The sequence below is a fragment of the Aspergillus steynii genome (assembly GCF_002849105.1).
Source record: "Aspergillus steynii IBT 23096 chromosome Unknown P170scaffold_10, whole genome shotgun sequence".
Classification (NCBI taxonomy): Eukaryota; Fungi; Ascomycota; class Eurotiomycetes; order Eurotiales; family Aspergillaceae; genus Aspergillus; species Aspergillus steynii.
The window spans coordinates 518764-546236 of record NW_020194407.1 but is presented as its reverse complement, the minus strand read 5'-3'; the positions used below and the strand labels follow the sequence as shown (position 1 = coordinate 546236).

The 27473-nt window shown below is 54.3% G+C and overlaps 15 protein-coding genes and 1 non-coding gene across 16 annotated transcripts; 11 read left to right on the top strand and 5 right to left on the bottom strand.

Annotated features, from left to right (window-relative positions):
- The first annotated feature begins 21 nt into the window (after positions 1-21).
- Positions 22-1794, top strand: P170DRAFT_417917 (cation efflux family protein family). The gene is made up of 2 exons (XM_024847186.1): positions 22-448; positions 542-1794. The coding sequence occupies exons 1-2, from the start codon at positions 134-136 to the stop codon at positions 1610-1612; spliced, it is 1386 nt and encodes a 461-aa protein (XP_024698971.1). The 5' UTR covers positions 22-133; the 3' UTR covers positions 1613-1794.
- A 38-nt stretch (positions 1795-1832) lies between these two features.
- On the top strand, positions 1833-2685 carry P170DRAFT_441125 (uncharacterized protein). The gene has a single exon (XM_024850239.1). It carries the CDS (start codon positions 1898-1900, stop codon positions 2273-2275), a length of 378 nt encoding a protein of 125 aa, XP_024698970.1. The 5' UTR covers positions 1833-1897; the 3' UTR covers positions 2276-2685.
- Positions 2686-2858: 173 nt separating this feature from the next.
- Positions 2859-3647, bottom strand: P170DRAFT_441124 (putative NADH-ubiquinone oxidoreductase 14 kDa subunit). Its single transcript, XM_024850238.1, has 2 exons — positions 3490-3647; positions 2859-3390 (listed from the first exon to the last, which is right to left on the bottom strand). Exons 1-2 carry the CDS (start codon positions 3521-3523, stop codon positions 3155-3157), a joined length of 270 nt encoding a protein of 89 aa, XP_024698969.1. The 5' UTR covers positions 3524-3647; the 3' UTR covers positions 2859-3154.
- Positions 3648-3799: 152 nt separating this feature from the next.
- Positions 3800-6428, top strand: P170DRAFT_468456 (BOD1/SHG1 domain-containing protein). Its single transcript, XM_024852557.1, has 2 exons — positions 3800-4032; positions 4133-6428. The coding sequence occupies exons 1-2, from the start codon at positions 3817-3819 to the stop codon at positions 6302-6304; spliced, it is 2388 nt and encodes a 795-aa protein (XP_024698968.1). The 5' UTR covers positions 3800-3816; the 3' UTR covers positions 6305-6428.
- Positions 6429-7538: 1110 nt separating this feature from the next.
- On the bottom strand, positions 7539-8894 carry P170DRAFT_441122 (eukaryotic translation initiation factor 4E). The gene is made up of 2 exons (XM_024850237.1): positions 8048-8894; positions 7539-7935 (listed from the first exon to the last, which is right to left on the bottom strand). The coding sequence occupies exons 1-2, from the start codon at positions 8505-8507 to the stop codon at positions 7697-7699; spliced, it is 699 nt and encodes a 232-aa protein (XP_024698967.1). The 5' UTR covers positions 8508-8894; the 3' UTR covers positions 7539-7696.
- A 27-nt stretch (positions 8895-8921) lies between these two features.
- Positions 8922-9855, top strand: P170DRAFT_441121 (uncharacterized protein; the record flags this gene model as incomplete). Its single annotated transcript, XM_024850236.1, has 1 exon — positions 8922-9855. A coding segment is annotated over exon 1 (506 nt), but the record flags the coding sequence as incomplete, so codon positions are not given.
- Positions 9856-9871: 16 nt separating this feature from the next.
- Positions 9872-10161, top strand: P170DRAFT_441120 (uncharacterized protein). Its single transcript, XM_024850235.1, has 2 exons — positions 9872-9901; positions 9972-10161. The coding sequence occupies exons 1-2, from the start codon at positions 9899-9901 to the stop codon at positions 10152-10154; spliced, it is 186 nt and encodes a 61-aa protein (XP_024698965.1). The 5' UTR covers positions 9872-9898; the 3' UTR covers positions 10155-10161.
- A 392-nt stretch (positions 10162-10553) lies between these two features.
- Positions 10554-12190, bottom strand: P170DRAFT_430700 (guanosine diphosphatase; the record flags this gene model as incomplete). The annotated part of the gene is made up of 3 exons (XM_024847970.1): positions 10554-10611; positions 10671-12015; positions 12076-12190. 3 exons carry the CDS (start codon positions 12188-12190, stop codon positions 10554-10556), a joined length of 1518 nt encoding a protein of 505 aa, XP_024698964.1.
- Positions 12191-12550: 360 nt separating this feature from the next.
- Positions 12551-13751, top strand: P170DRAFT_441118 (putative translation initiation factor IF3). Its single transcript, XM_024850234.1, has one exon. It carries the CDS (start codon positions 12883-12885, stop codon positions 13597-13599), a length of 717 nt encoding a protein of 238 aa, XP_024698963.1. The 5' UTR covers positions 12551-12882; the 3' UTR covers positions 13600-13751.
- A 255-nt stretch (positions 13752-14006) lies between these two features.
- Positions 14007-15955, top strand: P170DRAFT_468451 (translation elongation factor Tu). Its single transcript, XM_024852556.1, has 5 exons — positions 14007-14242; positions 14304-14332; positions 14406-14668; positions 14743-15422; positions 15497-15955. Exons 1-5 carry the CDS (start codon positions 14077-14079, stop codon positions 15673-15675), a joined length of 1317 nt encoding a protein of 438 aa, XP_024698962.1. The 5' UTR covers positions 14007-14076; the 3' UTR covers positions 15676-15955.
- A 164-nt stretch (positions 15956-16119) lies between these two features.
- On the bottom strand, positions 16120-16191 carry P170DRAFT_t202. Its single transcript has one exon. It is a non-coding gene; the product is annotated as a tRNA-Ala (tRNA).
- Positions 16192-16857: 666 nt separating this feature from the next.
- On the top strand, positions 16858-17760 carry P170DRAFT_480618 (uncharacterized protein; the record flags this gene model as incomplete). Its single annotated transcript, XM_024853796.1, has 1 exon — positions 16858-17760. The coding sequence occupies one exon, from the start codon at positions 16858-16860 to the stop codon at positions 17758-17760; it is 903 nt and encodes a 300-aa protein (XP_024698961.1).
- A 198-nt stretch (positions 17761-17958) lies between these two features.
- P170DRAFT_417907 (kinase-like protein) lies at positions 17959-19826 on the bottom strand (the record flags this gene model as incomplete). Its single annotated transcript, XM_024847185.1, is given in 3 exon segments — positions 17959-18932; positions 18950-19652; positions 19701-19826. 3 exon segments carry the CDS (start codon positions 19818-19820, stop codon positions 17959-17961), a joined length of 1797 nt encoding a protein of 598 aa, XP_024698960.1. The 5' UTR covers positions 19821-19826.
- A 116-nt stretch (positions 19827-19942) lies between these two features.
- On the top strand, positions 19943-20894 carry P170DRAFT_441116 (uncharacterized protein). The gene has a single exon (XM_024850233.1). The coding sequence runs from the start codon at positions 20040-20042 to the stop codon at positions 20727-20729; it is 690 nt and encodes a 229-aa protein (XP_024698959.1). The 5' UTR covers positions 19943-20039; the 3' UTR covers positions 20730-20894.
- A 189-nt stretch (positions 20895-21083) lies between these two features.
- sey1 (dynamin-like GTPase SEY1) lies at positions 21084-24466 on the top strand. The gene is made up of 4 exons (XM_024850232.1): positions 21084-21493; positions 21641-22075; positions 22144-23888; positions 23945-24466. Exons 1-4 carry the CDS (start codon positions 21393-21395, stop codon positions 24232-24234), a joined length of 2571 nt encoding a protein of 856 aa, XP_024698958.1. The 5' UTR covers positions 21084-21392; the 3' UTR covers positions 24235-24466.
- A 22-nt stretch (positions 24467-24488) lies between these two features.
- Positions 24489-27156, top strand: P170DRAFT_459299 (uncharacterized protein). The gene is made up of 4 exons (XM_024851860.1): positions 24489-24728; positions 24789-25525; positions 26010-26120; positions 26175-27156. Exons 1-4 carry the CDS (start codon positions 24521-24523, stop codon positions 27075-27077), a joined length of 1959 nt encoding a protein of 652 aa, XP_024698957.1. The 5' UTR covers positions 24489-24520; the 3' UTR covers positions 27078-27156.
- Positions 27157-27473: the final 317 nt, after the last annotated feature.

Sequence of the window (27473 nt, the reverse complement as noted above, 5' to 3'; positions counted from 1 at the left end):
TTGTCGATCGGGCGAAGGTCAGCTTGCCTTTCCTCCTTCTTTCCTCCATTCCTGACTCTGCCCTGTCACATACCGAGTTCCTGAATCTCCCAAGCGGCGCAGGCGCCCGTTATTGTCTCGTCAGGCGCCTCCAATGGCGTCAAATCTCCCCATTCCTCTCCCTCCGCGCACTCCCACTCCGCCTGTCGATGACCCTCCGAGCGCCCCCAACCATGGCTCCAATCCAGGGGCTCTCGACCAGGACTCGCTGTCGCCGCTGGTAGACACGTTTGCTCAGTCGCGCAGTGGCCCGGAGACGGGAGGTCTCAAGCATTTGAGTCCTACGCGACCGACTTTCAATCTCAGCCCGTCCGACTCCTCGGTGCAGAATGGCCAGAGCGACCCTGATCCACCCGGGCCATTCAATTTCCAGACTGCAACGATGGCAAAGAGCCCGGTGATCAAATCCGTATGTGTTTGGATGCTAAGCGTCTTGTTACACCTCATTCGCAGCGGTGTGAAATCATTGGCAGGAAACAATGCTAACCACCTGCGAACATAGAACATTGGCCAGCGTCGCGGACACAAGTACAAACACAGTAGTATCTCGCACCAGATCTTCTTAGAACCGCCCCCAAGAGCACCCCTGGCGCTGCCAAACTCGCTACCCATCCCAACCCTGAAGGAGTGCCGTGCCAGCATGTCCAAGGATCAGAAAACGCGATTTTGGTGGAGTGTATGCCATATGTTTGTTGCGGCGTATACACTCTGGAGTGCGCACGGATCATTGGCCATGACTGCCCTGTCCCATCTGATCCTCTTCGACTCATTGGGTGCAATGCTTTGCGTGGCCGTGGATGTCCTGAGCAACTTCGAAGTCTGGAAGCGATCTAGCATCCGGCATCCCTTTGGATTGGAACGGGCGGAAGTGCTGGCAGGGTTTGCCATGTGCGTCCTCCTGCTCTTCATGGGGATGGACCTCATTTCCCACAACCTGCAACACTTTCTCGAATCATCCGGCCACCAACCTCACCATTCGCATCCCCACGATCGTGTGACAGTGGGCAGTGTGGACGTCACTGCCGTGCTTGCCGTCTCGTCTACCTTGGTCTCCGCTATCGGCTTAAAGAACCATGGACGGATAGGGAAGGCGATGCGGTTTGGATACATCGAGTCCCTCCCCTCGGTGCTCAGCAACCCGTCCCATTTCCTGACACTGTCATGCTCCACGCTTTTGTTGCTCCTTCCTTTGGTGTCCATTCGCTTGTACAACTGGCTCGACGTGCTGCTGTCGGTGACGATCTCCATTTCCATGTGCGTTATTGGCGTGCGGTTGGTCAAGACGCTGGGGTCGATGCTGCTGATGTCCTACTCCGGTCAAGGAGTAAACGATGTCATCCGGGACATCGAGGCGGATCCCTGCGTATTCGGGATCGACGACGCTCGGTTTTGGCAGGTTCATTATGGCCTCTGCATGGCGAATCTGAAGCTCCGGGTGTCCGGCACTGAAGAAAATCTGACGAGACTCCGCGAGCGCATCTCCAGCCTGATTAGAAACCGGCTGGGCGGAGGATACGGGTCTGGTGGCCAACGATGGGAAGTGTCCCTGCAGTTTACGATAGAGAGGGCATGATTGACACGACGACCAGCTTGGTTTGCTGGCATGACGCGACCAACATCTGTACATGAATAGGCTATGCATCTACTTAACATTGCATCAATACATATCATTGACACGGACCTTGAAACATCCATCATCTATCTGAAATTCCATTCTCTAGCAGTGTCTTGTCCTGATATCCTTCTCACATTCACCATTTGACTGCTCATCTCCATCACTCTAACTCAAACCTCCCATCCTCTTCCTTTACTCCATGCATTAAAACCCATCATCACAGCAGACAATCAACCTAACAAAATGATCACTTTCCTCAACCTCCCCCGTCCCATCAGGGAGCAAATCTACCGCTACGTCCTAGTGATGGCCCGCATCTTCGTGCGCCCCTTCATCTCCATGGACTATCTCTTCGACCCCAACCGCGTCGAAACCTACGGCTCCCCCACGCTCTCTCTCCTCTCCGTCTGCAAGCAAATCCACCACGAAGCCACCCCCATCTACCTACGCGAGAACACCTTCTCCATCGTCCACATCGACCTCCTCGCCGCCGCCTGCCGCGAATTACCTCGCATTGCCCACAACCTGGCCTCCATCCGCCACCTCGAGCTCGTCTTCGACTGCCGCGATTACATCTACTTCTCGCAGTTCGTGGCCGAGCAGCTCCCCTCCATCTCATAGGCTATCGACGCCCAGTCCTCGAGCTACTTGAAAGTCGCGGCCCTGCGCGCCCTGGGCGTCATGCACGCCGACTTCCCGTCGTCGGGGCTCCGGCGTTCGCGATCATCCAGCACCGTGTCTATGGAATCCGCCCCCTCGATGTCGCATGACCGCCACGTCGAGAGTATGAAGGAATATCTGTGGGGACGGACGCTGACCTTTGTGCGGCAGATGTTTCGGCTGGCTTCGCTGATGGTCGATCTGAGGCATTGTACGTGTGTCGAGGGGTGTTGTCGGTTGGCGGGCGAGGTGCTGGGCTGGGGCTGGTTTCGGCGCTGGGTGAATGGCATGCCGGCGCAGGTGCAGGTGAGAGGGGTATCTAGGGACGAGAAGGAAGTTATTGCGAGGATCCTCGACGGGCAGAGGTTTCATGGGGGGTTGCGGCGGGAGGAGGTTTATGATGAAGGGAGGGTTCTGGACGCGAGGGATTTGGATGGGTATGCGAGTGTGATGAGGGGGTTTTATGAGAAGGTGAAAGTGTAGTTTGCGAGGGCTGGTTCATCTTGTAGATATCCAGGTATACTTGGGTCGGATTGAACGGGGATGAAGATCAATCAAGTTGCCATTGAAACGCAAAACAAAAATAAGAATAATCTAAGCTCCATACTCTCAGACAGAAGCTCAAAGCCAAGTCTCGTGCTTCCTTTCCTCTCATCAAGTCGAGCATAAAAAAAGAACCCGTGGAATTTTAGTACAAGTAATTGGTATACTGGGCTCCCTGTCTCAATTCCACACACCCAGCAGGTACGCAATATAGAAACAAAATCTCGAATCGATTCGCTCGTCTCTTTCTACCCCGGTTCAACACTCGTAAACTCAACACACACGCGCACACCTTTTTCACGACGTCGCGGCCAGAGAACCCGTCTCTTCCACCTTCTCGTCTCTTCTCCGGCGCTTCTCGAGGATGGCCTCCCGGCGCTGTGCGAGGATCTTCAGCTGTCGGCTCTCAACGCCCTGCAGCCAGTATCCGAAGCTGCCGCCGACTCCGGCGAACAGGGGGTACACCCAGAGGGACTCCTTGGCGAGGATGGGACGCATTTCAATGCCGAGTTGCCAGAGACGGACGGCGATGCCTGTGGGGAGAGAAGGGAGATTAGTCTGGAGTTCGATTGGTGTCTAGAATCCTGGTGGACTGGAGAGGCGTGACGGAGCAGGAACTTGCATCGACATACCGAAGCCGCCCCAGAAGAGGACTTTGTGGACCATGATGGCAGACGGGGAACGTGCGGGGGAAAGGTATTCTCGAGGGCACCGCAGGGAGAAACCGGATCGCAGCTCAAGCCAACGACGTAGAACAATTGGAGGGAGCAGAGGGACTGATCGGTCGGCGGAACCTGTCGAAATGAGGTCTCGCTCAGCCTCGAATCACGGGGCGGCAGTTCCCAATCGCCGCCGGATCATCGTTCGCCCGACCGCAGGGTTTCTGCCGTTGATTGTCTTCGCTTTCCCTCGGGTTCCTGCCAGCTTCCACTATTTTCGAGTCGGGCTGTTTCCTCGTCATGGCGGAGCCCGAGGAAATCCCGGATGTGCAGCTTGCCGGTTTGAAGCGCCCGTCCGTGGATCTGGATGGTTTGCAGCGGAAGAAGTTCAAGACGGAGGAGCTGCCGTTGTCCGCGGCGCAACACGCCGCCATTGATCACCTTTTGCACGCGTTCAAGAAGAAAGGTGGTTTTGATGCGATTCGAAAAAAAGTGTGGGCGGAATTCGAAGAAGGGGTATGTTCGCTTTTCTTTTATCAATCTGGATTGATATGTCTTTCTTTTCTTTTTACATATCGCGATCTACGGTCTCGGCGCTAATGCCCTTCGCTTCTAGGAGGGTAAAGCGGATTTTACTAAATCACTGGTCGAACTAGCAGAATCGGAGATCGATCGCGAACCCGAGCTTCTATCTCGTGAACGCGGGAAAGCCGCGACCCTGATCGAAGGTGCCGTGGACCGCAGCGATGTCTACAAATCCGTCGAGCGTTCCCTTGATGCGCTGGCCTCCAATCACCTTCCCACGATTCTAGATTCTGTGCGCGACATCCGACGTCAGGAAATTGGCGAGGAACCTGCTGCCCAAGAGGAACGCGCCGGGAACAAGACCGACGAGGATTACGCCGTTCAGGTCAAAGCGAAACGAGACGAGCGCGAAAAGGAGTGGCAGGAGTATTTGCGCAAACAGAAGGAAATCGAGGAAGAGGAGGCGCAGCGCAAGGAGGAGGAAGACCGCAAGAAGCGCGAGATCAAGCGCCAAAAGGAAGAAGAGGACCGCGCCCGCCGAAGAGAGCGCGAAGAAAAACGCCGCGCCGAACAACGGCTGCTGGACGAGCAGCGAGAGAAAGAACGTCAGGAACGATATGAGCGGCGGCGACGAGAGGATCGCGACAGATACCGCGACTATGATCGGTATCGCGATAGTGACCGCAGTCGCACTCGAGACCGAGACTCAGACCGAGACCGATACCGTCGCGATCGTTCCTCCGGATACCGTTCTGACCGCGGACTCTCCCCTCGCCATCGCGACTCCCGAAAAGACACCTCCGCAACCCCCAAGGAGCCCACGCCAGCCCCACTCCCTACTGCCGCGCCTGCCCCGCCGGTGGATGAGAAGTCTTTGGAGGAAGCAGCTCTGGAGCTCCTTCTAAAAGAAGGCGAAGAGCTGGCAGCCAAAGCCCGACAGAAACCAGAGTTTGACTTCGAGGAAGCCGAAGCGATCGAAAACGGACTCAAGACGGCCTCGGCACGACCAAAGAGTTCCTCCGAAACCAAACACACCATGCCCTCGGCGAAGGACGAAGGCATTTCGGGCGAGTCTGTCACGCATCACAAACGCAGCTCGGTGGCAGACGAGCGCCCGCAAACTACTCGCAAACGGGACGAGAGTCGGAGCCGCTCGAGGCGGAGGCATACATCTCGGTTCGAGGAGGGTCGTCGAGACTCGCGGGACGCGTCCGATCGACCCCGGGACCGCGACACCGACGATAGACTTGCAATCCGTGATTTCCGAGGGGGATATGGCGATCGCAGCTACCGACCGGCTCGGCGCAGTCGGAGCCGATCCACTACGCGCGGCCATGATCAGGATAAAAAGCGGGATCTAGATCGCAATCGCGATGATCGGGATCAAAGGTTCGACACTCGCCGGGATCGCAGTCGAGACCGCGATAGGGACAGGGATCGAAGGGATAGAGACAGAGACCGAGATAGGGATAGGGATAGGGATAGGGACCGATATCGCGATGATTACCGTCGCCGTCGCAGCGACTACGCTCGCTCCCGATCTCGTCCTCGATATCGCTCACGCACTCGCTCTCGCTCCAATCACCGTGACCGTGACCGCGAGCGCGAGCGGGACCGACCTAGAGATAGGGATCGCGAGAGGGATCGAGACGGCAGAGACAGCAGAGACAACCGAGACGCTCGAGACAGCCGGGATAATCGAGACAGCCGGGATAATCGAGACAGCCGGGACAATCGAGACAGCCGGGACAATCGAGACGGCCGGGACAGCAGAGACAACCGGGACAATCGAGACAGCCGGGATAGGGACCGGGATAGGGACAGAGATAGGGATCGAGACCCTCGGGAACGCACCCGTGATCGTGATCGTGATCGTGAACCTGAGACCTCACGGCCATCCCCTTCACCCCGAAAGAGATCACGCTCGCGCCGTCGATCACGATCACGCAGACGATCGCCCAGACGATCGCCCAGACGATCGCCCAGCACCCTCGACATCGACCGCTACGTGCCCCCGACTAGCAACCGCAGCCGATCTCCCCGTCGTCGCGTACGATCTCCCGAACGCATGGAACGAGAGCGCGAAGAGCGGCCGCGCTACGGGGAAGCCGATCGATACATCCCCGGCGGGGAGCGAGAGCAAGGAGAACGAGGAGAACGAGATCGAAAACCGGACAACAAGGAACCGGAGCGCAATCGCGACGCAGACGACCGACGACCGCGCAGGAGAAGTCCCAGTCGGCGCAGGAGTCGCAGCCGATAGACAGCACCAAAAAAAAAGGGCCATTCGATGAAACCGCTTAGTCGGCACACATGTCTTGTACTTTTTCTTATTGGATGTACACTATTTAGCGATTGGGATTGGGATCTGTATCATATGGAAGTACCGAATTATAATTCTAATGATGGATTACGTTCATCCTCGCTTTCTGAAGCTCATGACTATCCACATGCCCTATGCATAGTAAGAACGAGCAAAGGATTACCTACAAGAAAAATGAGAAGAAGATAAGAGACATCTGGAGGAAACGACAGCAGACCTGTGGAGCCCTCTCAACTTCTGAAATTAAGCCGTCCGTCGTTTGCATATCGCCTGAGGGTAATAACAATCTGTCATATCAGGCACTTACTCTCAATGTTGAGATTCAACGGCACATCGATTAGGACAAGGAGTGGGCCTATCTATGAGGCTGGTATCGTTTTCCAGATGCGTTTCCGAAGGGATGATGATCTTGAAAGGATTCCAAAGAAGTCTCAAACCCGTCTGGCTTATGTTCAGTTCCGGGACGATAGAATCAGGTATAGATTTCCCATTGGGGAGCTTCAATTTATGCAAGCAACATGCACTTGTATGCCTCACTTTCTTATACCAACCTTGGGAGGAAATACCTTCAGCTAGGATTACCGGCGGTCATCTAGCCAACCCATTTGATCCAGCCCTGGCTCGTGCTCTAAGCTCGCAACTGAGCTTCTCCCATTACCTTATCTAGATATCTCATCTGGTTTGGGGTGAGTTTGCTGGCAAGAAGCTCCCGCGCAGGCGTGAATAATTAAAAGGTCACCGCATCTATTTTGCAGCCGTGGCCTCCAAGTCTGGCAAATATCCAATAGACTATCTGGTGTGATTGCTTGGACGTGTTGGTCGAAAGCATAGTCTCTAACCATCGGCTCCTTCCCAAGAAAGCTCAGGTTCACTAAAGGAAGAGGCTTGACAGACTCCAGTAGATTTTCCACTCCCGGCCTAAAACATAATTAGCAGTGCAGGATAGAAGAGATAGGCAGTCCAACTCGGCCATTTATCTAGTATATCTCGCCCCACTCTTCGAGCCACTGGCAGAAGCTTGTCTTTGGTTTATCCCACACCCAGTCCAGGGTCTTGAAATGGGCCGAATTAATCTGCCTGTGTCTTCTCTTCATGGTCTTGAATGTATCACCAGGTGTCATGGAGATTACTTTTCTGATTATGAATAAGAATTATCTAAATATATATATTCATTGTGAAATTTATAAGGCCCTTACTAATACAGTAACGCGCAAGAATCTCGGATGAGAAATGCAAAGATAAAGATGCATGATGAAGAGAAGGGAACAAAGACAAACACAAACAGCCATCCGTCAATCAGCTTCAGCAACCTCGACAGACAACCATATACTATCAATTCTTCAAGGCCAGCTGCTCCACGGCTTCCTGATATCCTTCATTCTCATCATGCCGCTTATAGAAGTAAGAGTTGGACCCGGACCCCGTGGGCCGCAGGTCAGGCGATAGCCGATCGAGAATGGTGCGCTCCAGGACCTTGATCGACTTCTCATTAGACCCAAGCTTATTCCAGACCGAGATCAGATGCGAATTGAAGCGCACGGAGGTCGAGACGCCCAGGACGTGGTCATGTTCTGGATATCCATCATTAGCCAATCGTCACTCTGCCGGCCCCCAACCTGCAACAATCGCTGATCGAGGAAGCGAAAAGGAAAAGGAAAAAGGGGAGAAGAGACAAATACATACCTTTCTCCAACACTGCCTGGAACTCATTCGCCATGCACAGGATGGCAATCTCATGGAAGAACGCCTGCGCCTTGCTCTTGGGCACGCGGAACCGCCAACACCCGCCCTTCAGGTTCTCGGGGTCCTCCCAGACGGGACGCACGCCTTTGCGAAAGATGTGCACGGTGTCGCGCAGCCGCACCTTGTTCCAGGGGTAGTTGTTGTAGACGCGGTAGAAGGTGGCGATGTCGGCGACGTCCTCGTGCAGCACGTACAACCGGTTCTCGTAGTCGCCGGGCGGGTCCGAGTGCTTGTCGTACCAGACCGTCCAGTGGTACTGGAAGGGCAGCGGGCGCAGCTTGCCGAAGATGTTCTGGTGCAGGGACTTGCGTGAGATGGGCGTGATCGTGGGCTCTTCGGGGCTGGCGAGCTCGTCGGTGACGGGGCTGGCGTCGTTGATGTGGAGCTTGGGGAGGGGCATTGTCCTTTTTTTTTGTGGTTGGCGGGGGATTTGGTTCTAGATATTCGAAAAAAGAGAGTATACTTGTGATCAGGGTGTTGTATAGAGTCTAGAGCTGGTGATGTGGTTCTCGATGCTCATGCCAGTTGGCCCTTCGATGGAGGTGCAGCTCAGGAGGTGGGATGGAGGCGTATCACGGAACGAGAAGCAAATCTGCGATTAGAGGTCAGTCTTGAGTCATGGTGTTATATAGTATAGTCGACATAAAGAAACACAAAGCAACGAGGACAACAACGAGTGAAAGAGTGGTGGAGCGAGCTGGAGCCAAGTATGAAGGAAGTATAGGACGGGACGAACAATCAGGCCATACCTTCAATGGAGGACCAGACAATGACACTGTGAATGAACCCAACCTCTTTGACAGGGAAGAGCACAGGGAGTCCGGAACAGAGACAGCGTCGATATAATATAGTCCTCCGTCAGAGTGACTGCGCTCTTCCCTGCTGGCGGGGCTGAACAAACCTCCCGCCGTCACAGAATCACAGCACAGACGGCGATTCGATCTGCGTGATTCGTTTCATCCCTTTCCCTTCCTTTCCTTTTCCATTTCCTTTTTCTTTCATTTCATTTCTATTCCACTCGCCAGAATTCATCCTCCCTCCGTCTTCCTGCATCGAATCCACCTGCCATCCCCACCCAAAACCCACCTCCGCCGCGTTTCGCCCGATCCCTCCGAAAAGCCAAAGAAATCCTTCTGCGCGACATCCTCGTCCCCCGTTTTCCCCCTCCTCCCCTCTCTTCCCTCCCTGTCCGGCTCTCGTCATTGGCGCACGCTCATCATGGCCGACGCTCGCAAGCGCCCGCAGTCCGAGACGGAGCGCCAATCACCCTCCTCCACCTCGCTTGCCCACCGCACTCGCGCGCCGCCAACAGCCCAGCACACCCGGCGCCAAATTTCGCCCTCCTCTGGCCCCCGCGACGCCGCCGTCAGCGCCAACCCCGTCACACACGGCGCTAACCCCGGCGCTGCTGACGACGACGACGAGGACGATTACACCTCCTCTTCGGGAAGTGATAGTGATAGTGACGGCGACGACAGCGACGATGCCGAGCGCAGTGACGACCAGCACGCCCGGCGGCTAGACAGTGACGTCAAAAGCCACGACGGGGATGCGAGTGCTGGTGCTGGTGCTGGTGCTGACGCTGATCAGCGCATGCCGCATGTCTCGGGGCGCGCGAAGCCGCGGATTCATCGCGTCCAGGACGACCAGGGCCTGATGTCGCGCTTGTCGGCTTTTTTGCCGCAGATGAAGTCCGCCAACGAGGATTTGCAGCGCGAGATTGACGCCGGCCGGGGCATGGATTTGAGGCTCGATGAGGTCGACGACCAGAGTGAGGGCCGGTATATTGAGATGGTGTGTCTTTTTTTTTCTGTCTGTCGGTCTCTTATGGATGGTAATGCTAATCTGGTTCGGTCTGGGGTAGAATCTAGGTCTCGGCGTCTTGGAAGAGCAGCACTCCGACGATGAGGACAAGCGCGAAAAGTCTGAAGGGCCCAAGAAAGACTCGGAGTCGCGCTCGAAAGAATCGGACTCGAACGTCATGGATACATTAATGGGCAACGACGAGGAGCCCTCGTCGAAGAAGCCGACGATCCAAGAACTATAGAATTTTATCGATCGGGGTGGTAGACTACATAAATTGCATGGAACGGCGCTCATCGGTTGGGTTTATCTACACGGGGTACAGAGTCTATCTGTACGAGTATCCCTTGGTTTCAGGTCGACTGTGTACCATATAAAAGTTTTTCTTTCGATTATATCCTCGTCTGCATCGTTTCGCCCTGCAGCAATCTCCAAGACATTGATCACATTGAATCCGTACCATACACACAAAACAGACCGGATAAAGAAGTCTATTGCACAGCAGAAATAAAGAGAGAGAAAAATGCAAACATGCGCATGGTCTAGCCTATATTCGCATGGAAAGGGGAAAGTCAGATGGTAGAGACCATCCAAGGGTAATTAAATAGCTATACATCACCGGGCCGCCGGGTCTCGTTCGACCTTAGGAAATCTCCTTCACGCGGCAGGTCCAGCCAGATTCCTGGCTCAGCAAGGGCAGACTGGCAATTTGTCAGTATGAGAGAAAAAGAATGGGAGAAATCAGAATTAGAAATCTTACCTGGCACCCAAACACCATCCCAGTTCGTTGTCCTTGATCTTCTTGGCGATCTTGACCTCACGCGACAGAGGCATTTCGTAACCCGTATGGAGCAGGCCCAGCATGAAGTTCAGGTCCAAACACCACTCCGGCCGGTCGCGCAGCTGGGGCAGCGCATCGGCGATGCCTTCGAAGATGCCCCATTGCGCCTCGCCGCCACAGACGGTGGAGGTGAGCTGGTGCAGCTCTTCCAGAGTGAACGAGTCGGGCATACCCAGAGGCTTGGTGCGGTCAAAGAAGTAGGAGAAGATGTACACATCCTCTCTGGCGAAGGTCTTCTCGAGCGACGGCTGATGAACGCCGTTGAAGGAGCAGGGGGCCAGCTTGCACTCGGCATCCTTCTTCAGCAGCTTCTCGGCCAACCCGCGACACTGCGCAGCCGAGGACACTCCTTCCTTCGGACCCATCATCTTGACAGTAACCTCCTTTCCGAGGCGGTGCTCGCTGGAGAAGGTCAACTTGATCTCACGCTCCATGCCAGGGCCGATACAGGGGTTAGGGATGGGCTGCTTGATCCACCTCAAATCATCGGGGCTAGCGGCCAGCATCGACTCGACGATGGACTTATGAATCGAATCGCGGGCGGCCATGAGACCATATCCGAGATGGGAGTGTTGGTAAAGTTCGAAGTGTCGTCCGCCGAACTGAAGGTCATACTTGTGATCACCCTCGGCCAGGTGCTCTGGCATACCACCAGACTGGCTCTTCTCGAAGGTGGGTTGGAAGACGATCTGAGTAGATCCACCACCCAGATCGAAGATGGCAGCGGTGGGGGTCTCATCGGGGCCGCCAATCTTGCCAAGAAGGTAGTTGGTGGTGATCCAGGCGTAGACACCTTCGTCGGAGCCATCCATGATCTCAACACCTCCCTTCTCACGGGAGACAACGGGGAAGGGGTAGGCAGTCTCCAAACGGGTCCGGACCGCTTCCAGGATGTTCTGGCTCATCTCTGGTCCAAGCATCCGCAGTCCGGCAGTGGCCTTCACGGCGACCGGGGAGCAAGACTTGTATTCATCAGGGACAGTTCTCATGGCCACCTGCATGAGAGGGTCAAGACTCTTGGCCGCTCCTTCGGCATCTTCCTTGTACGAGCTCAGGCCAGAGCCACCCGCCTTCTTTTCAGTCTGCTCGAATTCTTCGTGCTCAAGTTCGGGGGTAGGGCCGCAGTTGTTAAATCGGTAGACGTGGATACGAGAGCCTTGACTGCCAGCATCGATCATGAGCGCATATTGGATCAAAGGCTTCGATGAGTCGTAAGGCTTCGAGCATTTTTCCGTCGCTCCCGCGACGCCGCTCGATGGTTTTTCTGCCATCCCTCGTTCGTTAGCATAGTACAAGTTTCACCCGGCAAGAATCGGCTACTCACCCTGGGGAAGACTGGTCGTTACTGGCCTCGAGGGCGAGAGCCATAGGATCATCAACAGCAGGGCGCCAATAATGGCTCCTGTCTTCAGGTACCGAGATCTCTGACTTTGAGCCATGGTCACCTGGGTCGGACTTTGTGGCGGTTTGTTGGGTAAACCGTTGGCCGGCGAGTTTGCAGGATCGAGAGCCCGCGACGCAGGGCGCCTACTTGCGCTAGAAGGCGGGTTCGGAAAAGAATGAGTGTCTTGAAGATGTCGACCGTCAACGCCAGTCGACATACGAGCCAGACGAAGTACAGGGCAATGTGGCGTTTCGACCGGAGAAGCGCCTTGTGGGGGAAAGTGTTAAACTTTTTTATTCTTTGGGGGGCGAAATCGACCGAAAGAACGCAGCGAGAGAAAAATCAATTAACGACCGAAAAGCAACGGAGTCATGGATCCTTCAAAAGCCTCCGGACCAGGCCAACAAAGGAGCGGAAGAGAGAAGCGGCAAGGACAGCGAAGGGGAAGAAAGTTGGTGGAGTGTCAGGAGAGAAGAGCGTCCGTCTGGAAGTCTGGAAGTCTGGATCCGCCGTGGCGCAGGCCCCGTCGGTGGCTGACCCGCTTGCGTCTTGCTCCTCTTCCTGAGCTTCCTCCGAACATTCCAACGATCGCACGCTTAACGCTCTCCTCCACAACTGTCAATTCCACTCCAGCCCTTGCTCCAGTCCGTCTCGCCCTGATCGTCTCGCCCTCTCGACGGAGGATTCGCTGCACCCCCCGTCCCTCCCTCTGATATCCCCGACCGGGCAGGTCCCCTCGAATCCATCATGAAGCACATGCGCAACCTCATTTCGACGACGCAGGCTCTTCGCCGCGTTTTTATTACTCCGCTGCAAGTGCCTCGATCCCAATTTCTCCGTCACTTCGCGGCCCCTACTCTCAACCAATCCCGCCTCTACCACGCCAGCCCTCGGTCGCCATTTATTGCACGGTCGTCGCCAACTTCTCCTCCTCCCAATCAAGACCCAGGAGATCAATTGAGGGATGAAGCCATCGAGGCCGACATCATCCAAGTGGTGAATGACGCGGGCGGTCTGAACCCTCCCGCCAGACTCCGCGATGTGCTCAGGTCATTCAACCGCAAAGAGAATTTCCTCCTGCAGGTGTCTCCTACGCTGCCTGACCGGCCCACCGTCTGCAAGATCGTGAACCGGATCGCACTGCGCGACCATGAACGAGCAAAGGCGAAAGCCGCGCATGCTGCCAAGGTGTCGACCAAGCAGCTTGAGTTGAACTGGGCCATTAATGCGCATGATCTCGCGCATCGGCTGAAGCAGTTGACGACCTTTTTGGACAAGGGCCGGAAAGTGGAGATCATCTTGACCCGGAAGAGAGGCAAAAGGTCTCCCAACGTGGAGGAGATCAAGCATCTGATGGACAGTGTGATTACGACCGTCAAGGAAGCGAATGCCATGCAGGTTCGGCCGATGGAGGGAGACCCCGGCAAGCATGTTCTTCTCGTGGTGAAGAAAAAGGATACTTGAGGTTAAGGGTGTCTTCTTGGGTGAATCGATGTACTGTACATGTTTGCAACAATTCCACACAAAGCAAAAGAACTATATCATAGCGACGCGAAACTCTATAGAGGTCGGTCTCATTGTTATGGTCGCGGCGGCCCGGGCCAGACGGACAGACAATGCATACTACTGTAGTCTCAAGCTCACCACCACTCCGAATTTGTTGATATGATAATGAATATCAAAAATTCACTGCGAACTAGAGCCAATCTGAACCCCAAACATTGTACCTTGAGCAGGCCACCTGGAGAAGGTAGATACCTCAGGTACCTGGCTCCGCAATTCCGCGGACCTGATTGGCGGTGGTGATGACTAAGCGTCCGCCCCTAAATTTTTCGGCGTCTCGACTTCTTCGACTTCGATCAGTCCAGCTCCGTCTCTTCCACTCCATCGCGTTTCCTTTGGTTGTTCCGTCGTCTGTCTTTTCATCGCAGGGCAGTCAATATGTCGAACATCTCCCGTTCCGCCAACCTCCTCCTGCGCTCCAGCAGGGCCTCCCTGCTGCGCCCTCGTGCTGTTAACCCTGTTCAGCATGTTTTCATGAAAGACAGGCTGGCTGCCCGTGGCATGGCTTCTGCTTTCGAGCGTTCCAAGCCTCACGTCAACATCGGTAGGCATCCCCTTCTCCCCTTCGATATCTCGATCCGACCTGCTAAACGGAAACTTTACAGGTACCATTGGTCACGTCGATCACGGCAAGGTAAGGACCACGACGTCTCGCTCGAATTCCCCGAAATGATCCGGATTCCCATCCCTAACACGTTCCAATTCAGACCACCTTGACCGCCGCCATCACCAAGTACCAGGCCTCCAAGGGCCTTGCTACTTTCCTCGAGTATGGTGCCATTGACAAGGCTCCTGAGGAGCGTAAGCGTGGTATCACCATCTCGACCGCCCACATCGAGTTCTCGACCCAGGACCGCCACTACGCTCACGTCGACTGTCCCGGTCACGCTGATTACATCAAGAACATGATCACTGGTGCTGCCAACATGGATGGTGCCATCGTCGTCGTTGCCGCCTCCGACGGTCAGATGTACGTTTTGAGATCCCCGAAACTCCGCACAAACTGCGGGCGCAGAACTCATGCTTACAATCATCCACAAACAGGCCCCAGACCCGTGAGCACTTGCTGCTTGCCCGTCAGGTCGGTGTCCAGAAGATCGTCGTCTTCGTCAACAAGGTCGATGCTGTCGAGGACCCCGAGATGTTGGAGCTCGTCGAGCTGGAAATGCGCGAGCTCCTCACCAGCTACGGTTTCGAGGGTGAGGAGACCCCCATCATCTTCGGTTCCGCCCTGTGTGCTCTGGAGAACCGTCGCCCCGAGATCGGTACCGAGCGTATCGACTCCCTGCTCGAGGCCGTCGACACCTGGATCCCTACCCCCCAGCGTGACCTTGACAAGCCCTTCCTCATGTCCGTTGAGGAGGTCTTCTCCATCCCCGGCCGTGGTACCGTCGTCTCGGGCCGTGTCGAGCGTGGTGTCCTGAGAAAGGATACCGAGGTCGAGATTGTCGGAAACAGCAAGGATGCCAAGAAGACCAAGGTCACCGACATTGAGACCTTCAAGAAGTCCTGCGACGAGTCCCGCGCCGGTGACAACTCCGGTCTTCTGCTCCGTGGTGTCCGCCGTGAGGATGTCCGCCGTGGAATGGTCGTTGCTGCCCCCAACAGCACCAAGGCTCACGACAAGTTCCTTGTGTCCATGTATGTCCTGACCGAGGCCGAGGGTGGCCGCCGTACCGGATTCGGCTCCAACTACCGTCCCCAGGTCTTCATCCGCACTGCTGGTAAGTCCCTACTTCTTTGCTTGCTCCCCGCTGCGTTGTCAGTGTAGTGAAGCTTGGCTAACTCTGCATTCCAGACGAGGCTGCCGATCTCACCTTCGTCGGCGAGGATCAGTCCCGCCGTGTGATGCCCGGTGACAACGTTGAGATGATCCTCAGCACCCTCCGGCCCGTCGCTGCCGAGGCTGGCCAGCGCTTCAACATCCGTGAGGGTGGTCGCACCGTTGCCACTGGTCTGGTCACCCGTGTGATTTAAATTACCAGTCTGCGTTAGACTGCACCGACTAATTGGCTGCTATGTAATATGGAACCAAAACCGGCTTTTTCTTTCTGGGTCTCTCTAATTTTGCAGCGCGGGAATGAGCGAAGGCATCCGGGGAATGTTGATACACCACGACCGTGGACTACACCGGAGTTCTTTGAGTGATGTCGATCTATGTATTGTATTAAAAACATGTAGAATTTTCTTTTTTTCCTTGTTATATCTCCCCTCTATTTCAGCTCTATCATTGAATACGAATCAAATGATCTTGAATAGTCTTGTTTTGGTTTTAGTATTAGGAGGTGTAGGTCAAGACGATAGACAGGAATGACGATATGCACAACTTTCGGTCCCGTGGCACGAACCGCAAAAAAAGATGTCGATCCACTATGAATTACACCGGCAAGCGGAAAGACAAAAACAAAAAATCAATTGGGATGGAGAGGCGGGGAATCGAACCCCGGACCTTTCGCATGCTAAGCGAACGTTATACCACTAAACCACATCCCCAATTGCTTGAAAGACCTCTCTAGTAAGGGATACATGAGGCAACACTTAATGTTGGCGTATGTTGTCTGGGAAGACCAGTGTGCTCGATAGCTTTCTCGGTGGTCTATATAGTTTTGGTTGAAAGAGGATGCAAGGAAAGTTACCTTCGGTTCATTTTGTTATCTTTCTGCGCATGGGTTACGGTTATGTGCGCTTGTTCTTGCGGTTTGGGAATGCAAACTTTGGCTTAGGGCTTTCTATGCTAACTTTTTATATTCCTTCGGGAGTATATATCCCAGCTCATACGGCCGGTTTAGAACTCGGCCAGGTCTAATAGCTAATCTATGCACATCATGCAAATACCCCTCATTCAGACAAGCAGCTCCTGGCTCCGAGGGAGCCCGTGCGTGCATCGTTATTTCGTACCGGTAAGTTGAGTTAACTATGTCCAAAAGCAACAAAGGCTTCCCATGGCAGAGTGGAATCCGGCAATAACGCCAGGGATCTTTCGGTAAGATCAAAGAATCCTAGATGGAAATCCCCGTCAGTACCAGAAATCCTATTTCTCTTAGAACAATATAAGTATACACCCTCCCCGGCAATTCCATATCGGTCAAACCACCATACCAAGGCGTTCGAGCATAACTTCAGTGTAACCATTGTTTGTCGCCCTCTCCAAGAAGCGCCATGCCTCCTGCTATCCTCTCAGAAGATGACTCGCCAAGGTGGCGTCGAGAACTCCACCCAGCCTGGAAGTCCTTGCGAGATCTTGCCCACGCTGACCAAAAGTATAGCAAACTGGATGAATCGTCGCCACAACACCCCTACAGGGCATGTATTCTGCTCCGTCAGGCCGGCATACCCTGCAAGATTTGGGGCCATGACCTCCAGGACTTCCCCGGCCTCCCGTCAGATAAATCCGAGCTCCCTGTTTTGGTGTCCGATCCAGAGCGCGCCACCGAGGTCCTGAAGAATAATGGCTACATCCCTCTCGAGACAAGACCCGGCGGAAGCATCAAAGCGAAGCTACGTACTCCCATCCCAGCCCAAGTACCAGTGCTGACAAAGGCGCTCTGCTGCTCCAGCCAGTGGAAGGCCAAATACCTCGACAAGTTGGTTTCTTTCAACGTGTTGATTTTCTCCGCCGCAGAATACAAGTACTCCCTCCAGGATGAAGGGACTGGCCTGAGACATCTGATCCCGCGTCTGCATGAGTATTTCATCTGCACTGTCGAGAAGTGGCTGGATCTCGAACAAGATCAACATACGTTGCGACTGGGCATCCCCATCCTTCTATCCACCCAGTTCCATAGAACGGAGGAGGCGGGGACCTGGTATTTCAAACACCAGATCCCCAAAGAATACAGACAGCTTCTGTTCGACATCCTGGCGAACGTGGTTCTTTTGCGGGATATGGTGCGATGGGATTGTCTATTGCACTATCGAGAGGTCAGAGATGGTACCCTAGAGGGTCGCTATAAGCCATTTCGTCCCCCCCAGATGCCTGAAGACCCGCTCCTCGACGAGACCCTGCCACCGGTCATCTCGCAATACCTGGAGTCGATGGATGAGGGTCATCATCCTGCTTGAGTGGCTTTTGCGGCCTCGATTATGTTTCAGGTCGATGCCGCCTTAGTTCTACTACAAATGGTACTAGGATTTTGTTTTATTTTGGTTTGTTTCTTTTCATTACCAACATTGAAACCAAAGATTGTTATTCTTAGATATCCCGAGTAAGAAAAGTTTTGAAGGAAGATTTAGAATTTCAAGAGCTAGTAGAAATAGTTCTCAATTCCATACGACAGAGAACACCCTACCCATGACGCCATATTCAATATAGTATGGTGGAATGAACTTTTCCACCATTCGATCCCACGATCTCCTCCAGGTAGGATTGTGCATGGCACGATAAAATTCCCAGTACGCAGGCCAAAAGCCGGCTAGGCCCCAGTCCAAGATAACCGGTGTACCATCAGACCGAACAATGATATTGCCCGGGTGTAGATCAGCATGAGTGAAAACAATTTCATGATCCTTTAGTGCCCTAACAGTCTGGTAGAGGGTATATTCACCGGTGAAAAACACAGATTCGGGATCATCGTTACGCTCAAGCGTTTTGGGATGCAGGCGATCTCGCAGAGCTTGGACCATTCCCTCATTGAAGCTTTGCTCCGAGGAGTATGGACCATAGCTGTATTGTCTGTAGTCTCCGTAACCTGCTTCAAAGATCCCATCACGGCAAGGAGATTCATCGATTCCCCCAATGAAGTCACCTTTAATCTCGCGCAACTGTTTGACGTAGCTATGTAGCTGCTGTATGATATCCTCTTGCTCCGTGCTCGAGGAGTGGTCCCAGTAACTTTCCAGAGATTCACCGGCTTCATAAGACATGACGATATAACCAGTGCCGTCTAGGATATACGCGCTCAAAAGTTTCGGTGCTGGTATTGCCGTGCGGACAGATACCAGGTGTAAAGCTTCGGCTTCTGCTAACCGGACGCCATGCCCGAATTTCACCAGCATGTCAGAATCTGCGAGTACAAGACGAGCACCCATCTTGTTGGGACAGAGGTCCTCACTCGCCTCCAAGTCCTCCGGATCGAGAACAATGGTGGGTGGGCCGATGGTTTCTGAGTAGATCAAGCGTAGTTGTGGCTCCTCCGGCTCTGGATCATCTGTGGTTTGGGCGATGCTACCACTGGAGACCAGTGGTTCCGTTCCATCCTTTTCATTTTCGGTGGCAATCGTTGAGAGGCTCGCCTCTCCCGAGACTCTGCACTTTCCTTTGTACTGTCGTGCATCTTGGAGTCAAGAGAAAAGGTCCTGAGGCAATCAGACTCCGATAATGACTTCCCGAAACCGCCATATTCAGGTGGTACCTGCGATCCAAGATGGAGTCCAAGATCTTTGGGGCTTTGTAACAGTACAGTCTCCCTTAAAAGACGCTCTGGAACATCCAGATACGCAAGATACTCTTCGGAAGGGTTGATGATGTATGCCTTGCTAATGAAGGATGGGTAGTAAGAACGAATTAGAGACACCATCTTTGCTATAGCTGTGCGTATCCTATTTCGAAGGCTGTACTTCATGTCACGGCTTTTGGGAATATCACGTAGGTTAAATTCAACCACACAGGAAGCACGATGATCATCTGCAGAGGATTCACTAGGTGGGTGGCCTAAGAGGATGTCGGCCAGCAGTTCCATGGCGGTAATGCCCAAGTTCACAAATCCTTCAGATGACGCTAGATTTGAATTCAAGAGCGCAGATGAATTCAGGGTGTCCTCATCAATTGTGACCCACATCACATAGCTACCTTGATGGAGAGTGATACGGAACAGTCCCAGTTCTAGTAGAAAAGATCTTGTCTTAGCAAGGACACGTCGTGGATATGAGTAGCGTCGCCATTCTAGGCTCTCTGCAAGCTGGATCTTTGCCCCGGAATCCCGCAATGAAGGAATGGTGGAACTGCAGTCTCGATACTACACCAGTCAGTCCTTATGATTGTTTTGGTGGTCCATCCCACTTACCTTCTGGATAATGGCCTCCAGCACCTTGCGATCACATTTCCGCAAGTCGAAGCCCCAAAGTTCGCCATGTCCAGCTTTGGTGACAATTGAATCTATGCTTCCCATCCAAGATTTTGACATTCGAGGATTCGTTGAAAGAAACACGAGGGAAGTAAGTTGCCAATTGCCTACGCCGCACTATAATAAGTGAGGGGTAGGTAATATTACTAGGCAACCCTCTGCATTTAACCCAGTGCCAACCTCCACTGCGTACGCATAAACACACTCTTTTCAATTCGAGTAATTCACGCAGTGAGCTATAACAAACCCTGGTAGCATTCTTGTTTTACGATATCGCTCATGGACACCTCAACCCCCACAGCCACACATGGCATGTCCATCAATGTCTACGGACGTGGAGACGCCACTCTCGGTGACGGTCCATCTCACATGGGGATTGCAGTATATGAGTTTGGCTCCCCAACCTGCAAAATGCATCACATTCGTAACCCAAACGACACGGACTTCATCTACGACCCACGCACCCAACCACTCGAAGATCCGGTATTAAGAGGCCGCTGTGAGATTGCCACTTTCTCCAACGACTCAAAAGAGCGTGTGATCCGTCTCCTTACAGACTTTGGAAACGACGAATCCAACATTCCTGAATTCGGGATTGGCAACTGTCAGGACTGGGTGGCTGCGGCGGCTTTGATGTTGGAACAGGCCGGCCTCCTGAAGCAGGGTGAAGGGGCTTTCTGGAGAGGCATGGTCAACTCAAGTGCCGACGAGATGCGAGATAGTTGTCTTCGGACCGGGCGAACCTGGGTAGCTGGCCCTGAGTCGACATTCGAAGGCGAGCCCGATGCACGATTCAACGACAAGACTACAGTTCAGGTCGGAAAGCTGGCGCAGAACCCGATGTTTCAGGCCCGAATGCAGTCGCTACTGGGTAATCGACAGGGCCAGCAGTCCAGCTCTCAGGAAACATCCGAGCGCCCGTTTTATATTTCCAGTCCATTCTTCAGCCGTGCAAATGTGGATGGCTGAGATAATGGATAGTCCCGACAAACAGCTGTGCATGGACAGTGAATTGGAGGGGATGGTTCTGGAAGGTTCCCAGTCATATTTGTTGTAGATAGAAATTTATCATGTATGAGTATAAAGCGATAAAGGCAAGCACGGTAGGATTCAAATAGAAGATCTCAGGAGAAAGAAGTGCATCCACCGTCACTGTATGGATGAAACACGGAGTGCCTGATTAATCTGGCGACAACACGCCTTACCTGATACGATCACGGGGCGCACTAGTCCTGAAGCGGAAGGAGCGTCGGGAGTCGGGGCCTGGACGCTCAGGCGACGAGGCGTGCCCCGGACAACGATCTCCTGTCTGGCCACACGACGCCGGCCACCAGATCAGATCATTATTGCCGACAGCTGTCTTGTGATTCTCGCTTCTACTCCCCATTTTTCGGCCTACAGCTTACCGTCGCTTCGTTTGATTCCCCTTACATTCATTCGGCCTCGCCCCATCTCTACTTCGCCACTTCCGCACCCTGACGTTATTCCTAATCAACCCCCTCAAATCCGCCGCGGACAGTGCTTCTTTCCTCGCGACCCACGAATTTCGCACCTCGAGTGTTCGGAACGGAGGTTATTCTCAACACTGAAATCCTTACGACTAGGTAGGAGCCCGACGGCCACCCTGCCAACATGGCAACCAATGGCCACTTTGCCGCCATAGGGGTCGAAGGTAGCGATGAGACGGCCTACGAGCATGGCGTGCAAGTGATCGACGGGGACAAGGAATTCAAGTATGCCTCACTCTTACTATTGTCCCCTTTTTATTTTTGATCCACTGGCCTTGCTTGGGGCTTGCTTCCGCAGCGCAATGATGCGACTGGGGGTTTGTCAATTTCCAGGGGTTTTCTTACCCAGAGCTAATATGAGCTTACGTCCAGTCCGAATTTGTCCCAGTACTTGGGAATCGAGAATGTCACCCCCGCCGGCTTCAACTACCACCTTATCTCGGTCTTCGGCTCGCAGTCGACCGGTAAATCCACCCTGCTCAACCATCTCTTCGGCACCCATTTCTCGGTCATGTCCGAGCTGGAGAGACGACAGACCACCAAGGGTATCTGGATGTCCAAGAACAAGAATGATGAATCCACGATGGCAGACAACATCCTAGTTATGGATGTCGAGGGTACTGATGGCCGCGAGAGAGGCGAGGACCAGGACTTTGAGCGCAAGTCCGCCCTCTTTGCGCTGGCGACAAGTGAAGTCCTTATTGTCAACATCTGGGAGCACCAGGTCGGTCTGTACCAAGGCGCAAACATGGGACTACTCAAAACTGTGTTTGAGGTCAACCTGCAGCTGTTTTTGAAGGACAAGAAGTATGTGGACCCCTGAATGTGCAAACGCGGCGCTTCGTATGCTACTTGTACTAACACTCGGTTTCTAGTACCACCCACCGATCCCTCCTGTTTTTCGTCATTCGTGACTTCGTCGGCACCACACCACTCAAGAACCTGGAAAAGACCCTGATGGAAGATATGTCCCGCTTGTGGGATTCGATATCCAAGCCCCCCGGCCTGGAGAATGCGAACGTACATGAATACTTCGACTTCCAGTTCTATGGCCTTCCGCATAAAAGCTACCAGCCGGAGCAGTTTGTGACCGAGACGAAGAAGCTAAGTTTGCGCTTCCGGGACGGCCAGAAGGACCCCAGCTTGGATGCCCAGAAGGGCGAGTTCTCCGAAGGAGGCGTGTTCCTCCCGGAGTATCACAGACGCATCCCGGCGGATGGATTCTCAAGATACGCAGAGGGGATTTGGGAACAAATCGTCCACAATAAGGATCTAGATCTTCCCACACAGCAAGAATTACTGGCGCAATTCCGTTGCGACGAGATCCTGAGGGACGTTATGGTTGCGTTCGATGAAGCCATCATTCCGTTCGAAGACAAGCAGTCTCAAGCCTCTCGTCTCGGTGAGCCCGAGATCCTTGGAGGTTTAGGAGCTGCGATGCGATCGTCGCGATCCAAGGCCCTGAAGAACTTCGAGACTGCCGCCAGTCGGTACCACAAGGGCGTCTATCAGCGCAAACGGGCCGAACTGGAAGGCAAGGTCGATACTCGTCTGAAGGCACTGTTCCAAGGCCAGCTCAACGCAACCCACAAGTCCGGCATCAGCGAGTTCAGCGAGGCAGTGTCTTCGGCAGTCAAGTCAGGACAGAAGAAGGGCACTGGCTACGACTTTGCCGAGATTGTCAACGAGGAGACGCAGAAGGCAATGGAGAAATTTGAAGAAGTTGCACGTGCCACCGTGATGGAGGGTACCTCCTGGAGTGACTACAAGCAGGAATTGGCCCTGTATGAAAAAGAGCTCGCCGAAGTTAGTGCTCGGCTGCGACGGGATGAGATGCGACGCCTGGCGACCCGGGTTGAGCGGTGGGTTCATTCCCGCCTGGGCGAGTCTGTAGGCCTCGAGTTCAACGCGCTGGGCTCGGGTCGGGCTGGTGGCGGTGCTCCGGAAGCCGGCGACAAGCCGATCGAGAAGCAGTTCTGGGATCGGGTGTGGAACGTGTTTGTCGAAACGGTTCTTGACGCCGAGCGCAGATTCACCGACCGCGCTAGCAGCTTCGATGCCAGCTTGGAGGAGGTCGATGTTGGTCTCTGGAGGCTCCGAAGGAAGTCGTGGGGCGTACTGCGTGCGAAGATCGACGAGGAGATGATCGAGGGTAACTTGTTACTGAAGCTTCGCGAGAACTTCGAGGACAAGTTCCGCTACGACGAGGCCGGAGTCCCCAGAATCTGGCGTCCCACCGACGACATCGAAGGCATCTACACTCGCGCTCGTGAATCGACCCTCACCCTGATCCCGCTCCTTTCCAAATTCCGTCTGGCCGAGACGTCTGCTGCACCTCCGCTGGACCGCTGGGTTGGACATACGCCCAGCTCTGCCACCGCGGCCGACGAGGAAGACTTGCCGCCCATTGGCGGAGTTGATGAAGAAGAGGGCAAGAGTCTGGAGGAAGAGATGACCATCCTTAGCGATGCGAAGCGACAGGAGCTCACCGTCCGGTTCAAGAAGGCCGCAGACGGCGTGTACGTCGAGGCGAAACGCAGCGCCATCGGCGGCATGACGCAAGTTCCCCTGTACTTTTACGGTATTCTCCTTGCCCTCGGCTGGAACGAGATCCTGACTGGTAAGCCTTTTCTCCCTCTGGATTCCCTATCCAGGAAACTTACTGACATCGACCAGTTCTCCGTAACCCGGCTTACTTCTTCCTGCTCTTTGTCTGCGCGATCGGAGCCTACGTGACCTACCAACTGAACCTGTGGGGCCCCATCATGAAGATGACCGAAGCTGCGTCGAACCAGGCCTTGACCGAGGGCAAGAAGCGCCTGCGAGAGTTCCTCGAGTCGTCAGACACGGGGCGACAGGCCATTGCCATGTCGACCCCGGGAGGCAGCTCAGGACGCGCAGGGGAGCAGCACGAGATGTCGAACCTCAACAAGCAGGGGAAGGTGGCGGAGGAGGATGACTTGTAAGTTGCGATGAATAGAACTGTATAAGGGTCGGGATCGTGTCTTTTCTGTGTATTGTTTACCTGCTGGAATTTTAGCATTTGACCGAGTAGAAGCGGTGCATTCATTGTCTGCGCAGATAGAGAGAGATTAATGGAATCGACGTCATGTGTAGAAGATGTGAGGCGTTGGCGTCGGACTTACTCCGCTGTTCCCCACTTCACGCCTTTCGCTTCTCCTCCTTTCTCTTCTTCATCGTCATCTTCTTCTACTCTTGCCCCTCCCCACCATCTCTAGACAGCCCACTACCATGTCCGGAATCAACGACCTGCCGGCAACATACGATGACCTGCCTGACAAACGGCGATACTGGCCCGCTCCGGCCGGGTCGCCGGAGGAGGGACTCGGCATGTTGCGCATTCTCACGCCCGAGATCGTAGCCAAAGCAGCGCAGACCCAGATCCTGACGGGGGAACGGGTGTGCTTGAACTGGGATCTTCAGAACCTGAACCCACCAGGTAGGTTGCTTTGTTTGGACGGATGATGCGCTGGATGTTGTCTGTTCACCGGTTTTCTAGGTTTCGGCCGCAAACCCTTTGAGCACCGCATTAAATGGGTTATGCCGGGCGTCGCTTTCGACGATGAATACCACTTTAATCCCCAGCAGTCATCCCAGTGGGATGGGTTGCGCCACCATAATGCACCCGCGCCGACGGACCAGGACCCGAGCCGGCGGGTGTTCTACGGCGGGACTACGGCAGAGGAGATCCAGGACCCCAACTCGTCGCGCATCGGCATCGGACACTGGGCCAAGAAGGGCATTGCCGGTCGAGGCGTGCTGATTGATTACCTCTCGTGGGCCGAAAAGAAAGGCATCTCCGTCAATGCGCTCAGCCAGCATGCGGTGTCGCTGGACGACGTCCTGGAGATCGCGCGCGAGTGCAAGATCGAGTTTCAGCGCGGCGACATCTTCTTCCTCCGAGTCGGCCTCCCCAAGACCTGGAACTCGATGGACGACGGCCAGAAGCTCGCATACAGCCAGCAGTCGATGCCCAAGCATGCCGGGATCGAGCAGAGTGAACAGGTGCTGCGCTTCATGTGGGACAATCACTTCGCGGCGGTGGCCTCGGATGCGGTGAGCTTCGAGGTATTCCCGCCATTGAACCCGGAGTTTGACCTGCATCACCACCTGCTGACGGGCTGGGGTCTTGCGATCGGAGAGATGTTCGATCTCGACGGGTTGGCGGAAACGTGCAAGCAATTGGGGCGGTGGACGTTTTTCGTGTCGAGCAGCCCATTGAATCATGCGCAGGGGGTTTCTAGCCCTCCGAACTGCATGGCGTTATTCTAAGGGCCGAGAGGGGATGTTTTCCAGCGAGATTGTATAGCGATATGTGTTTATTTTGCAACCGAGACTGTCTGTATAGTTAGTCACTCTGCATTGGTTGCGTCACCGATAAGCTATCGGCACGTGAGACGGACCTCGGCCTGGATGGGGATTTGACTTTCCCAACACTTTCTCTTCTTTTCCCTCCGCATTCTGGCCTCGTTCTTGCTCTCGTCGCTCCTTTTTTGTTGGCTCGCCATTCTGCGGTCTGCCGTAGTCGTGTCGCTCTTTTGCCTGTTCGCGTCGCTGTCTTTGTCCACCCCGAACGGATCCCCGCGGGGACAAATAAACATTATTGTCGCAAGCAGGGCGGTCAGGGGCTCGGATTCGGCGCATATCCCGATTTTTCTCATAATTCATTGAATCTATACAAGTTGGCGCTTTTGCTATTTCAAAAATGGGTCTTCTAGAGTCATTGAGCCCGCAGGAGCTCCTATCAAATTTGCCGCCTATCCTGTCCTGGAAGACGCTGGCCCTGGTGCTCGCCATCATCAATTTGAAGAACCTTCCTTTTGTATGGCATGTAAGTCTAACCCATGACACCTCTCTTCCGGGATAAATGCTAATTCAATCATAGATCCGTATCTTGCACCACCTAGTCTCCAACATCCGCTGGAAGGCCGGCTACCCCCATTTCCCCAAAGGCAACCCCATCGCCAGCCACAGCGGCAAGCCCACGCACCCGGCCTTCGCGACCTACGGCATCAGCTCGCGCGCCCCCATCCTCGAGACCGACTACAACTTCCACAAGTCCAACAGCACCTACTTCTCCGACCTCGACATCGCGCGGACCGCGCTCGCCACCCGCCTCTACACCCCGGGCTCCACCATCGTCAGCAAGGAGCTCGACGAGGAGCTCCTCGCCGCCAGTCGCATCGAGGGTAAGCCCGCGCCCACCCGCAAGGCTATCTACATCGCCCTCGGCTCCGTGTACTGCAGCTTTAAGCGCGAAATTAAGCCCTTCGAGCGCTACGACATCGAGTCCAAGCTCGTCGCCTGGGACCAGAAGTGGATGTATATCCTCACGTTCTTCCTGCGTCCGGCCCCGCGGAAGGGTGGCAAGCGTACGCTCTTTGCGTCTGCGCTGAGTAAATATGTCATTAAGAAGGGTCGGCTGACGGTTCCCCCTGAGCGGGTGATGCGCGCTAGTGGCTTCCTGCCGCCACGTCCGGAGGGCACCGAGTTGTCTGCTGTGTCGGAGACGCCGGGGACGTCGGGGGTAGGGACGCCGGCGGGCGACGGTCTTGCGGCCTCGGCGTCGGGTGTGGACGGGTCGTTGGTGCGCGAGGTGCTGAATTTGGAGGACGGGGCGCCGACGGCGCGCGAGACGCTGCAGGCGGAACGCAAGGCGAATGTCGAGTCGTGGGATGCGGACGAGTGGCCGTGGGAGCGCATCGAGCAGGAGAGATTGCGCGGACTGAAGCTGGTCGAGGGGTTTGCCAACACGGATGCCCTGCTTCATGAGGAGTATGAACGATAGAATGATTTCCTTGGGGAGAGAGTTTCTTTTTCATGTATATAATGAGATTACTTTTGATTTTTACCATCTTTTTATTTTCTTCCTTTTCTTCTTGGCATCGAAAGTGAATATATAATTGTCTTGCTCGATCAAGAGACGATATTGACATGGCACTAGGTCCCTTCCCGATAAACCTCGATTGCCAATAAAACCAGGACAAATACCAGATTGAACATGGATTGATAGGGCACTTCAAGAAGATGGTTTCATCCATGATACGACTGATGTCACTGCATGTGTCGTTCTTTGATTACAGTGTTGAAGAATGAAACGAAACTGGTGCGCAAATCCAAATGACCAAGCTGAGTCCGCTAGACTTATTAAATTATCCATCGACCTATTTATCAAACATAACCC